The sequence below is a fragment of the Bufo bufo genome, chromosome 9 (genome assembly GCF_905171765.1).
Source record: "Bufo bufo chromosome 9, aBufBuf1.1, whole genome shotgun sequence".
NCBI lineage: Eukaryota > Metazoa > Chordata > Amphibia > Anura > Bufonidae > Bufo > Bufo bufo.
The window spans coordinates 174191668-174205886 of record NC_053397.1 but is presented as its reverse complement, the minus strand read 5'-3'; the positions used below and the strand labels follow the sequence as shown (position 1 = coordinate 174205886).

The 14219-nt window shown below is 44.8% G+C and overlaps 1 protein-coding gene across 2 annotated transcripts in view; it reads right to left on the bottom strand.

Annotated features, from left to right (window-relative positions):
* SERHL2 (serine hydrolase like 2) overlaps positions 1 to 9955 on the bottom strand; it is a 38953-nt gene extending 28998 nt beyond the window's left edge. The window contains exons 1-2 of one of the 2 annotated variants that reach the window (XM_040407132.1): positions 9749 to 9955; positions 2694 to 2726 (exon numbers count right to left, since the gene is read on the bottom strand). In XM_040407132.1, coding sequence (XP_040263066.1) covers positions 2694 to 2726; positions 9749 to 9857 — 142 coding nt within the window. In that variant the 5' untranslated portion in view covers positions 9858 to 9955. Of the gene's footprint in view, positions 1 to 2693; positions 2727 to 9737 lie in introns of both variants that reach the window. The other variant, XM_040407133.1, reaches the window with a different exon arrangement.
* Positions 9956 to 14219: the final 4264 nt, after the last annotated feature.

The window sequence follows — 14219 nt, the reverse complement described above, 5'->3', positions numbered from 1 at the left end:
TGAGAAAAATCGCGCATGTTTGGTACCCAAACCCGAACTTCTTCACAGAAGTTCGGGCTTGGGATCGGTGTTCTGTAGATTGTATTATTTTCCCTTATAACATGGTTATAAGGGGAAATAATAGCATTCTGAATACAGAATGCATGGTAAAATTGCGCTGGAGGGGTTTAAAAAAATAAATAAAAATTATTTAACTCACCTTAGTCCACTTGATCGCGAAGCCCGGCTTCTCGTCTGTCTCCTTTGTTGAACAGGACCTGTGGTGAGCATTAATTACAGGTAAAGGACCTTTGGTGACATCACTCTGGTCATCACATGATCCATCACCATGGTAAAAGATCATGTGATGACCGGAGTGACGTCAAAGGTCCTTTACCTGTAATTAATGCTCACCACAGGTCCTGTTCAGCAAAGGAGACAGAAGGAGATGCCGGGCCGCGATCTAAGTGGACTAAGGTGAGTTAAATTATTTTTTCTTTTTTTTAACCCCTCCAGCGCTGTTTTACTATGTATTCTGTATTCAGAATGCTATTATTTTCCCTTATAACCATGTTATAAGGGAAAATAATAATGATCGGGTCTCCATCCCGATCGTCTCCTAGCAACAGTGCGTGAAAATCGCACTGCATCTGCACATGCTTGCGATTTTCACGCAGCCCCATTCACTTCTATGGGGCCTGCGTTGCGTGAAAAACGCAGAATATAGAGCATGCTACGATTTTCACGCAACGCACAAGTGATGCGTGAAAATCACCGCTCATGTGAACAGCCCCATAGAAATGAATGAGTCGGTATTCAGTACGGGTGCAATGCGTTCACCTCATGCATCGCATCCGCGCGGAATACTCACCCGTGTGAAAGGGGCCTTAAGGTTTACAAGGCTTGAGAAGGGCAAAGGTTAAGCACGGTACGATAAATGTTGACCTCTGAGCCCTTTAATAAAGTTTAATCTACCCGGGAATCTCTCTGCAGAGATAAACTGTACTTGTTCTTAGAAGTTTGTAACAAAGAATGTAAAAAAAGAGTTCATCTGGGGCTAAGTTCATATCTCTGTTTTCTAACTACTGGAGTCACTGTATCCAGCATAGCTGGACACCACCAGATTCCTACTCATTATGATGCGTTCTGACAGGTTTTGGGCATAAATGGTGGCTTCCTGCTGGAGAAATATTAGCGTATGCAGCGGTATTTTTTTCGATCTGGCGGTGCCGGTCTATGCCGGATAGGGTAACTCCATTCGTCTGTTCCATTGCCGTAATGAACCCCAAAGGCAACAAGAGATCAAATTTACCTACATAGTGCCATACAGCCCGCATTTACTATTGAAACTACACCTCAATTATAATGTAAATTGCGCCGAACTTTAACGCATTGTAAACATTTGGGAAATCCCCAGTAATTGCTTGTGAATCAGTCCTGGTAAATGGGCCTTTAGATTACATGGTTTATTAGACAGGAATAGTAAGGGCACATTTATCAAGCCTGCTTGTTTTTGGCCATAAAATTAGACAGGCGTATTTCATTCGTCGAGTATTTATTAAAAGTCGCCGTTGATGAATTAGACTAGTCTGACCTCTAGTGGTTGTTTTATAGTCATTTTCACTTAGCTTGGTCTAATTTGTTTGCGTGTGAAAAAAGTTGCATCTTTGCAGAGAAAAAAAAAAAAAGTCACCTTTCTCCTGGGAAGTGCAACTTTTAATGCAAAAAAAAAAGTTGCACTTCAACACTCAAATTAGATAGAGAAAAGTACACTAAATTGGGGTGGAGTAAGCCCTAGGGTGGCGTAGAATTGTGCAGCAAATTCAAGCGCCTCCACGTAAATAGTTTGGGGGGGTATCAAAAATGTGAAAACTTCTGAATTAGTCTAAAAAAAATAAATAAATATATATGTGCAGCAAATTCAAGCGCCTCCACGTAAATAGTTTGGGGGGGGGGGAGGGGGAGGAGTATCAAAAATGTGAAAACTTCTGAATTAGTCTAAAAAAAAAAATATATATATATATATTTTTTTTTTTTCAAAATAATATATTATTTCTCAAAAGTCAGATGAGGCACAAAAGCCTCCAAAATAGGCCCAATTTTAGTAGCAAAAAATAAATAAAATACGACACTCTAAAACAGCATTTTTAGACTAAAAACAGGCACAAACTGTTTAGTAAATGTGCCCCACAGAGCAAATCTACCTGTGAATTCAAAAGGAATCTTCTGGTTTGGGCTGAAAATCCTGCAGGTGGATCTGCCTCAAAACCTTGTACAAAAAAACTGTGGGGGAGATTTATCAAAACTGGTGTAAAGGAAAGCTGGCTTAGTTGCCCATAGCAACCAATCAGATTCCACCTTTCTTGTTTCACAGCTCCTTTGCAAAATGAAAGGTGGAATCCGATTGGTTGCTATGGGCAACTCAGTTTCTTAACATCAGTTTTGATAAATCTCCCCCTGTGAGTGGCGGTACCCTAAATGCGCCCCATACCTTCTGGCTGCTCTAATATAAGAGGGTCCTGCTCGTGTCATTACTTCCCCCTAAAAAGTTTTTTGAAAATGGGTGTTGGAAACCAGGCAAGTCGTCATCATGAAATCATCTCTCTCGTCATATCTATAAATACAATGATCTCTAGTCAAATAATGTGCGATACCCCAGAGAGAACGGCATGTTCAAACAATGGGACCCGATGTGGCAATCAAATAAAAAGTACCTTTAAGCAGAAACGTCATGTCTTCTCCGTCAGCTGCAAGAGAGAGAGCACAGAATGTGCACGTTAATCTTTAATCATGGGGAAAATGCCTGATCTGAACTCTAACCTACAAGACTTTGACCTATAATCAGCGAGAGCCTTAGGCCCCTTGCAGACGAGCGTGTCCGGATTAGGTCCGGATGCGTTCAGTGATAACTGCGCGATTTTGCAGGCAAAGTCATTCAGTTTCGTCTGCGATCGCGGTCAGTTGTTCAGATTTTATCGCACGGATGCACCGCGATTTAGGCCTCATGCACACGGAGTGCTGTCCGCATCTTTTGCGGCCCCATTGAAGTGAATGGGTCCGCACCTGAGCCGCAAAAAATGCAGCTCGGATGCGGACCACAACAACGGTCGCGTGCATGAGCCCTTAACCACCTCAGCCCCCAGTGCTTAAACACCCTGAAAGACCAGGCCACTTTTTACACTTCTGACCTACACTACTTTCACCGTTTATTGCTCGGTCATGCAACTTACCACCCAAATGAATTTTACCTCCTTTTCTTCTCACTAATAGAGCTTTCATTTGGTGGTATTTCATTGCTGCTGACATTTTTACTTTTTTTGTTATTAATCGAAATTTAACGATTTTTTTGCAAAAAAATGACATTTTTCACTTTCAGTAGTAAAATTTTGCAAAAAAAACGACATCCATATAGAAATTTTGCTCTAAATTTATAGTTCTACATGTCTTTGATAAAAAAAAAATGTTTGGGTAAAAAAAAAATGGTTTGGGTAAAAGTTATAGCGTTTACAAACTATGGTACAAAAATGTGAATTTCCGCTTTTTGAAGCAGCTCTGACTTTCTGAGCACCTGTCATGTTTCCTGAGGTTCTACAATGCCCAGACAGTACAAACACCCCACAAATGACCCCATTTCTGAAAGTACACACCCTAAGGTATTCGCTGATGGGCATAGTGAGTTCATAGAACTTTTTATTTTTTGTCACAATTTAGCGGAAAATTATGATTTTTTTTTTTTTTTTTTTTTTTCTTACAAAGTCTCATATTCCACTAACTTGTGACAAAAAATAAAAAGTTTTATGAACTCACTATGCCCATCAGCGAATACCTTGGGGTCTCTTCTTTCCAAAATGGGGTCACTTGTGGGGTAGTTATACTGCCCTGGCATTCTAGGGGCCCAAATGTGTGGTAAGGAGTTTGAAATCAAATTCTGTAAAAAATGACCTGTGAAATCCGAAAGGTGCTCTTTGGAATATGGGCCCCTTTGCCCACCTAGGCTGCAAAAAAGTGTCACACATCTGGTATCTCCGTACTCAGGAGAAGGTGGGGAATGTGTTTTGGGGTGTCATTTTATATATACCCATGCTGGGTGAGAGAAATATCTTGGCAAAAGACAACTTTTCCCATTTTTTTATACAAAGTTGTCATTTGACCAAGATATTTATCTCACCCAGCATGGGTATATGTAAAAAGACACCCCAAAACACATTCCTCAACTTCTCCTGAGTACGGGGATACCAGATGTGTGACACTTTTTTGCAGCCTAGGTGGGCAAAGGGGCCCATATTCCAAAGAGCACCTTTCGGATTTCACTCCTCATTTTTTCCTGAATTTGATTTCAAACTCCTTACCACACATTTGGGCCCCTAGAATACCAGGGCAGTATAACTACCCCACAAGTGACCCCATTTTGGAAAGAAGACACCCCAAGGTATTCCGTGAGGGGCATGGCGAGTTCCTAGAATTTTTTATTTTTTGTCACAAGTTAGTGGAAAATGATGATTTGTTTTTTAATTTTTTTTTTCATACAAAGTCTCATATTCCACAAACTTGTGACAAAAAATAAAAACTTCCATGAACTCACTATGCCCATCAGCGAATACCTTGGGGTCTCTTCTTTCCAAAATGGGGTCACTTGTGGGGTAGTTATACTGCCCTGGCATTCTAGGGGCCCAAATGTGTGGTAAGTAGGTAAATGACCTGTGAAATCCGAAAGGTGCTCTTTGGAATGTGGGCCCCTTTGCCCACCTAGGCTGCAAAAAAGTGTCACACATCTGGTATCTCTGTATTCAGGAGAAGTTGAGGAATGTGTTTTGGGGTGTCTTTTTACATATACCCATGCTGGGTGAGATAAATATCTTGGTCAAATGCCAACTTTGTATAAAAAAAATGGGAAAAGTTGTCTTTTGCCAAGATATTTCTCTCACCCAGCATGGGTATATGTAAAATGACACCCCAAAACACATTCCCCAACTTCTCCCGATTACGGAGATACCAGATGTGTGACACTTTTTTGCAGCCTAGGTGGGCAAAGGGGCCCATATTCAAAAGAGCACCTTTCGGATTTCACAGGTCATTTTTTACAGAATTTGATTTCAAACTCCTTACCACACATTTGGGCCCCTAGAATGCCAGGGCAGTATAACTACCCCACAAGTGACCCCATTTTGGAAAGAAGAGACCCCAAGGTATTCGCTGATGGGCATAGTGAGTTCATGGAACTTTTTATTTTTTGTCACAAGTTAGTGGAATATGAGACTTTGTATGAAAAAAAAAATAAAAAAAAAAATAAGCATTTTCCACTAACTTGTGACAAAAAATAAAAAATTCTAGGAACTCGCCATGCCCCTCACGGAATACCTTGGGGTGTCTTCTTTCCAAAATGGGGTCACTTGTGGGGTAGTTATACTGCCCTGGCATTTTCCAGGGGCCCTAATGTGTGGTAAGTAGGTAAATGACCTGTGAAATCCTAAAGGTGCTCTTTGGAATATGGGCCCCTTTGCCCACCTAGGCTGCAAAAAAGTGTCACACATGTGGTATCGCCGTATTCAGGAGAAGTTGGGGAATGTGTTTTGGGGTGTCATTTTACATATACCCATGCTGGGTGAGAGAAATATCTTGGCAAAAGACAACTTTTCCCATTTTTTTATACAAAGTTGGCATTTGACCAAGATATTTCTCTCACCCAGCATGGGTATATGTAAAATGACACCCCAAAACACATTCCCCAACTTCTCCTGAGTACGGCGATACCAGATGTGTGACACTTTTTTGCAGCCTAGATGCGCAAAGGTGCCCAAATTCCTTTTAGGAGGGCATTTTTAGACATTTGGATACCAGACTTCTTCTCACGCTTTGGGGCCCCTAGAATGCCAGAGCAGTATAAATACCCCACATGTGACCCCATTTTGGAAAGAAGACACCCCAAGGTATTCAATGAGGGGCATGGCGAGTTCATAGAAATTTTTTTTTTTTGGCACAAGTTAGCGGAAATTGATATTTTTAATTTTTTTCTCACAAAGTCTCCCGTTCCGCTAACTTGGGACAAAAAATTCAATCTTTCATGGACTCAATATGCCCCTCACGGAATACCTGGGGGTGTCTTCTTTCCGAAATGGGGTCACATGTGGGGTATTTATACTGCCCTGGCATTCTAGGGGCCCTAAAGCGTGAGAAGAAGTCTGAAATATAAATGTCTAAAAAATTTTACGCATTTGGATTCCGTGAGGGGTATGGTGAGTTCATGTGAGATTTTATTTTTTGACACAAGTTAGTGGAATATGAGACTTTGTAAGAAAAAAAAAAAAAAATTCTGCTAACTTGGGCCAAAAAAATATCTGAATGGAGCCTTACAGAGGGGGGGATCAATGACAGGGGGGTGATCAATGACAGGGGGGGTGATCAATGACAGGGGGGTTGATCAATGACAGGGGGGTTGATCAATGACAGGGGGGTGATCAGGGAGTCTATATGGGGTGATCACCACAGTCATTGATCATGCCCCTGTAAGGCTTCATTCAGACGTCCGGATGCGTTTTGCGGATCCGATCCATCTATCAGTGCATCCGTAAAAATCATGCGGACATCTGAATGGAGCTTTACAGGGGGGTAATCAATGACAGGGGGGTGATCAGGGAGTCTATATGGGGTGATCACCACAGTCATTGATCATGCCCCTGTAAGGCTTCATTCAGACGTCCGGATGCGTTTTGCGGATCGGATCCATCTATCAGTGCATCCGTAAAAATCATGCGGACATCTGAATGGAGCTTTACAGGGGGGTGATCAATGACAGGGGGGTGATCAGGGAGTCTATATGGGGTGATCACCACAGTCATTGATCATGCCCCTGTAAAGCTTCATTCAGACGTCCGGATGCGTTTTGCGGATCGGATCCATCTATCAGTGCATCCGTAAAAATCATGCGGACATCTGAATGGAGCTTTACAGGGGGGTGATCAATGACAGGGGGGTGATCAGGGAGTCTATATGGGGTGATCACCACAGTCATTGATCATGCCCCTGTAAGGCTTCATTCAGACGTCCGGATGCGTTTTGCGGATCGGATCCATCTATCAGTGCATCCGTAAAAATCATGCGGACATCTGAATGGAGCTTTACAGGGGGGTGATCAGGGAGTCTATATGGGGTGATCACCACAGTCATTGATCATGCCCCTGTAAGGCTTCATTCAGACGTCCGGATGCGTTTTGAGGATCGGATCCATCTATCAGTGCATCCGTAAAAATCATGCGGACGTCTGAATGGAGCTTTACAGGGGGTTGATCAATGACAGGGGTGTAATCAATGACAGGGGGGGTGATCAGGGAGTCTATATGGGGTGATCACCACAGTCATTGATCACGCCCCTGTAAGGCTTCATTCAGACGTCCGGATGCGTTTTGCGGATCTGATCCATCTATCAGTGGATCCGTAAAAATCATGCGGACATCTGAATGGAGCTTTACAGGGGGGTAATCAATGACAGGGGGGTGATCAATGACAGGGGGGTGATCAGGGAGTCTATATGGGGTGATCAGGGGTGATCAGGGGCTAATAAGGGGTTAATAAGTGACGGGGGGGGGGTGTAGTGTAGTGTAGTGGTGCTTGGTGGGACTTTACTGAGCTACCTGTGTCCTCTGGTGGTCGATCCAAACAAATGGGACCACCAGAGGACCAGGTAGCAGGTATATTAGACGCTGTTATCAAAACAGCGTCTAATATACCTGTTAGGGGTTAAAAAAAACACATCTCCAGCCTGCCAGCGAACGATCGCCGCTGGCAGGCTGGAGATCAACTCTCTTACCTTCCGTTCCTGTGAGCGCGCGCGCCTGTGTGCGCGCGTTCACAGGAAATCTCGCCCATCGCGAGATGACGCATATATGCGTGACTCTGCGCAGGGCTGCCACCTCCGGAACGCGATCCTGCGTTAGGCGGTCCGGAGGTGGTTAATGCGCGATAAAAAACTGAATGCATACAAACATCTCTTAGCAACCATGCGTGAAAAACGCATCGCATCCGCACTTGCTTGCGAATGCAATGCGATTTGCACGCAGCTCCATTCACTGCTACGGGGCCAGCGTTGTGTGAAAAAAAAAAAAAGCAGAATATAGAGCATGCTGCAATTTTCACGCAACGCACAAGTGATGCATAAAAACCAATGCACATGTACACAAACACATTAAAATGAATGGGTCCGGATTCCGTGTGGGCGCAGTCATGCATTGCACCCGCGCAGAAACATCGCACTGTGATTTCGTAGTAAAAAGATCACAGAAAGGCACGGAGCATTATAAATCATGTTAATGCTCCGTGTCTCTGCTGTCCGCGCGGCATCCACTCGTGTAAAAGAGCCCTTAAGCCTCGTTCACACTGTCAGTGTTCGACAAGTAGTTTCCATTGGTGATTAGGAGCCAAAACCAGGTGCGGGTCAGGAACACAGAAGTGGTGTTAGACCCCTTTCACACGGGCGAGAATTCAGCGCGGGTACAATGCGTGAGTTGAACGCATTGCACCCGCACTGAATCCCGACCCATTCACTTCAATGGAGCTGTGTAGATGAGCGGTGATTTTCACGCATCACTTGTGCGTTACGCGAAAATCGCAGCATGTTCTATATTTCGCGTTTTTCACGCAACGCAAGCCCCATAGAAATGAATCGGGATGCGTAAAAAATCGCAAGCAAGTGCGGATGCTGTGCGATTTTCATGCATGGTTGCTAAGGAGACGAGGGATAAGTTACCCGGGAACCCATTTACTTTATTATGGAAAATAATAGCTTTCTTTGATTCAGAATGCTTAGTAAAAAGGTCTATTGTGGGGTTAAAATTAAAAAAAAAAAATAACTCACCTCATCCACTTGATCGCGCAGCCGGGCTCGTCTTCTTTTTTTCCTTCTTCTTCTTGCAGGACCTGGCTGGTAAAGGATCTTCGGTGACGTTATCGCGCTCATCACGTGGTCTTTTACTAAGCATTCTGAATTAAAGAATGCCCAATATTTTTCCCTTATAACCATGTTATAAGGGAAAATAATAAAATCTACAGAACACCTAACAGAAACCCGAACTTCAGTGAAGTCTGGGTTCGGGTCTGGGTACCACAGTCAGTTTTTTATCACACGTGTGCAAAACGCATTGCACCCGCGCGATAAGAACTGAACATCAGAACGCAATCAAAACTGACTGCAATTGCGTATCTACTCGCACGATTTTCCCTGATCGCAGACGCAACGAAGCCAGACCTAATGCGGACATGCTCGTCTGCAAGGGGCCTTAAACGCAGGATGCCTTACATCTATTGTGATTCCTAATAACAGGACATACTAAAAAGGAAGGACAGAGTGGAATGTGCCCATAGACTAACAGGAAAGTGGAACGTGCCCATAGAGAATAATGGAAATGTGATATTTGAATTAGAGACAGAACCATTTGACATCTCTAATGATTATTTAGCAGGACCCTCCAGATCAGCCCCGCAGCCCCCGGATTGTGCGGTCTCTTCTGCAGCTTCCACCTCTGCTGTGACAAGTCCGTCAGTAAGCAGGACCCGGACATTATTATCATTACTCGGTCTATACCAGTCAATGCCTGCCACCAGTTCAAGTGCTAAAACCTTGCCCCTACCTGCTGACGGGGTCCTAAAAGGAACTTCACATATCATTTCCCATTCCATACCTTGAGTAACGTATTAGGTTATTATTACTACTACTACTACTATTATTATTATTAATAATAACAGACACAACGGGGAGGAGCGTTTACCAGTTTCGTACCCGAACCTGTGCCGGAACACACGAAGCGGAAGAGCGGCCCAATCACGAAGTCTCGTCCTGTGACAGCGCGCTCTGGAGACCCTCTTGTACGCGGGCCTGTCCCACGCATGCGCTATACAAGTGCAGTTTTTTTTATTTTTCTTCTTTCGCCTGGCCCCGGTAGCCGCCGAAATTTTGCTGTGTCACCACCAGGTCATCTTCTAGTTTCCGATTCCGTGGAGGAACGTCCTGCCCCCTAGAGGTGAGCTCTGAGTAGTGACATCATCGGTCACTCAACTGTATTTTCTACTTTGTGTTTATTATATGACGAAAACACGGGGAATTAGAAAAGATTGGTTTCTGGGCTAATTAGCGTTTTATAATTTGGCTGAAGTTGAGCTCAGTGTGGTGGCATTTATGGAAATCTATGCGCATGTGCAGTACCCTTTCCTTGCCACAAGAATTTCATCAGTTTTGCTTCTGGACAAAAAAAATAAAATAAAAATAAAGTTGAGAAATATATACTAGCACCAGAGCTGGTTAAATATCTTAATGATTTGACAGTGATCATTTTTGTAAATACATTTTATTACCCAATTCCCACCCTTTTTGAGAAAATAAGTCCCCTCTTACCTGATTGTTGTCTTTCGTCTCCCCTGGTTACTGCCACCTCTCGCCTGTCGAATCCGGCCGGGCCGCGCTTGCACAGAAGACATATGTTCTGAACACGCACGCCGCCGCACATGCGCCATGATGACTTTTTCCTGGCCAGTATAGTACAGAGCCGCGAACGCGCATGTCTGCTCTGTACTATACAGGCCAGGAATAAGTCACCATGGCGCGTGCGCGTTCAGGACATTGCGCGGCCAGGCCGGGAGAAAATCTTCAGTCTTCTGCTCAATCGCGGCCCGGCCGAGAGAAGATGTCAATCAAGCCCAGCCGAATCCAGGAAGTGAACGTCGCGCTCGCCGCAGGTAAGTATGAAAACTGATGATGGGAATACCCCTTTAACCACCTCAGGACCGCCGTACGCAGGATTGCGTCTTTGCGGCGGCCCTGCTCTTCTGGGTGGACGCGCCGGTGCGTCCTCTCGCGAGACGCGAGATTTCCTGTGAACGCGCGCACACAGGCGCGCGCGCTCACAGGAACGGAAGGTAAGAGAGTTGATCTCCAGCCTGCCAGCGGCGATCGTTCGCTGGCAGGCTGGAGATGTGTTTTTTTTAACCCCTAACAGGTATATTAGACGCTGTTTTGATAACAGCGTCTAATATACCTGCTACCTGGTCCTCTGGTGGTCCCCTTTGTTTGGATCGACCACCAGAGGACACAGGTAGCTCAGTAAAGTCCCACCAAGCACCACTACACTACACTACACCCCCCCCCCCGTCACTTATTAACCCCTTATTAGCCCCTGATCACCCCATATAGACTCCCTGATCACCCCCCTGTCATTGATTACACCCCTGTCATTGATCAACCCCCTGTAAAGCTCCATTCAGATGTCCGCATGATTTTTACGGATCCACTGATGGATGGATCGGATCTGCAAAACGCATACGGGCGTCTGAATGAAGCCTTACAGGGGCGTGATCAATGACTGTGGTGATCACCCCATATAGACTCCCTGATCACCCCCCTGTCATTGATTACCCCCCTGTCATTGATTACCCCCCTGTAAAGCTCCATTCAGATGTCCGCATGATTTTTACGGATGCACTGATAGATGGATCGGATCCGCAAAATGCATCCGGACGTCTGAATGAAGCCTTACAGGGGCATGATCAATGACTGTGGTTATCACCCCATATAGACTCCCTGATCACCCCCCTGTCATTGATCACCCCCCTGTAAAGCTCCATTCAGATGTCCGCATGATTTTTACGGATGCACTGATAGATGGATCGGATCCGCAAAACGCATCCGGACGTCTGAATGAAGCCTTACAGGGGCGTGATCAATGACTGTGGTGATCACCCCATATAGACTCCCTGATCACCCCCCTGTCATTGATTACACCCCTGTCATTGATCACCCCCCTGTAAAGCTCCATTCAGATGTCCGCATGATTTTTACGGATGCACTGATAGATGGATCGGATCCGCAAAACGCATCCGGACGTCTGAATGAAGCCTTACAGGGGCGTGATCAATGACTGTGGTGATCACCCCATATAGACTCCCTGATCTCCCCCCTGTCATTGATCACCCCCCTGTAAAGCTCCATTCAGATGTCCGCATGATTTTTACGGATGCACTGATAGATGGATCGGATCCGCAAAATGCATCCGGACGTCTGAATGAAGCCTTACAGGGGCATGATCAATGACTGTGGTGATCACCCCATATAGACTCCCTGATCACCCCCCTGTCATTGATCACCCCCCTGTAAAGCTCCATTCAGATGTCCGCATGATTTTTACGGATGCACTGATAGATGGATCGGATCCGCAAAACGCATCCGGACGTCTGAATGAAGCCTTACAGGGGCGTGATCAATGACTGTGGTGATCACCCCATATAGACTCCCTGATCACCCCCCTGTCATTGATTACACCCCTGTCATTGATCACCCCCCTGTAAAGCTCCATTCAGATGTCCGCATGATTTTTACGGATGCACTGATAGATGGATCGGATCCGCAAAACGCATCCGGACGTCTGAATGAAGCCTTACAGGGGCGTGATCAATGACTGTGGTGATCACCCCATATAGACTCCCTGATCACCCCCCTGTCATTGATCACCCCCCTGTAAAGCTCCATTCAGATGTCCGCATGATTTTTACGGATGCACTGATAGATGGATCGGATCCGCAAAACGCATCCGGACGTCTGAATGAAGCCTTACAGGGGCATGATCAATGACTGTGGTGATCACCCCATATAGACTCCCTGATCACCCCCCTGTCATTGATTACCCCCCTGTAAAGCTCCATTCAGATGTCCGCATGATTTTTACGGATGCACTGATAGATGGATCGGATCCGCAAAACGCATACGGACGTCTGAATGAAGCCTTACAGGGGCATGATCAATGACTGTGGTTATCACCCCATATAGACTCCCTGATCACCCCCCTGTCATTGATCAACCCCCTGTCATTGATCACCCCCCCCTGTCATTGATCACCCCCCTGTCATTGATCACCCCTCTGTAAGGCTCCATTCAGACATTTTTTTGGCCCAAGTTAGCGGAATTTTTATTTATTTTTCTTACAAAGTCTCATATTCCACTAACTTGTGTCAAAAAATAAAATCTCACATGAACTCACCATACCCCTCACGGAATCCAAATGCGTAAAATTTTTTAGACATGTATATTCCAGACTTCTTCTCACGCTTTAGGGCCCCTAGAATGCCAGGGCAGTATAAATACGCCACATGTGACCCCATTTCGGAAAGAAGACACCCCCAGGTATTCCGTGAGGGGCATATTGAGTCCATGAAAGATTGAAATTTTTGTCCCAAGTTAGCGGAACGGGAGACTTTGTGAGAAAAAAATAAAAAATATCAATTTCCGCTAACTTGTGCCAAAAAAAAAAAATTTCTATGAACTCGCCATGCCCCTCATTGAATACCTTGGGGTGTCTTCTTTCCAAAATGGGGTCACATGTGGGGTATTTATACTGCCCTGGCATTCTAGGGGCCCCAAAGCGTGAGAAGAAGTCTGGTATCCAAATGTCTAAAAATGCCCTCATAAAATGAATGTGGGCCCCTTTGCGCATCTAGGCTGCAAAAAAGTGTCACACATGTGGTATCGCCGTACTCAGGAGAAGTTGGGGAATGTGTTTTGGGGTGTCATTTTACATATACCCATGCTGGGTGAGAGAAATATCTTGGTCAAATGCCAACTTTGTATAAAAAAATGGGAAAAGTTGTCTTTTGCCAAGATATTTCTCTCACCCAGCAAGGGTATATGTAAAATGACACCCCAAAACACATTCCCCAACTTCTCCTGAATACGGCGATACCACATGTGTGACACTTTTTTGCAGCCTAGGTGGGCAAAGGGGCCCATATTCCAAAGAGCACCTTTAGGATTTCACAGGTCATTTACCTACCTAACACACATTAGGGCCCCTGGAAAATGCCAGGGCAGTATAACTACCACACAAGTGACCCCATTTTGGAAAGAAGACACCCCAAGGTATTCCGTGAGGGGCATGGCGAGTTCCTAGAATTTTTTATTTTTTGTCACAAGTTAGTGGAAAATGCTGATTTTTTTTTTTTTTTTTTTTTTTTTATACAAAGTCTCATATTCCACTAACTTTTGACAAAAAATAAAAACTTCCATGAACTCACTATGCCCATCAGCGAATACCTTGGGGTCTCTTCTTTCCAAAATGGGGTCACTTGTGGGGTAGTTATACTGCCCTGGCATTCTAGGGGCCCAAATGTGTGGTAAGGAGTTTGAAATCAAATTCTGTAAAAAATGACAAGTGAAATCCGAAAGGTGCTCTTTGGAATATGGGCCCCTTTGCCCACCTAGGCTGCAA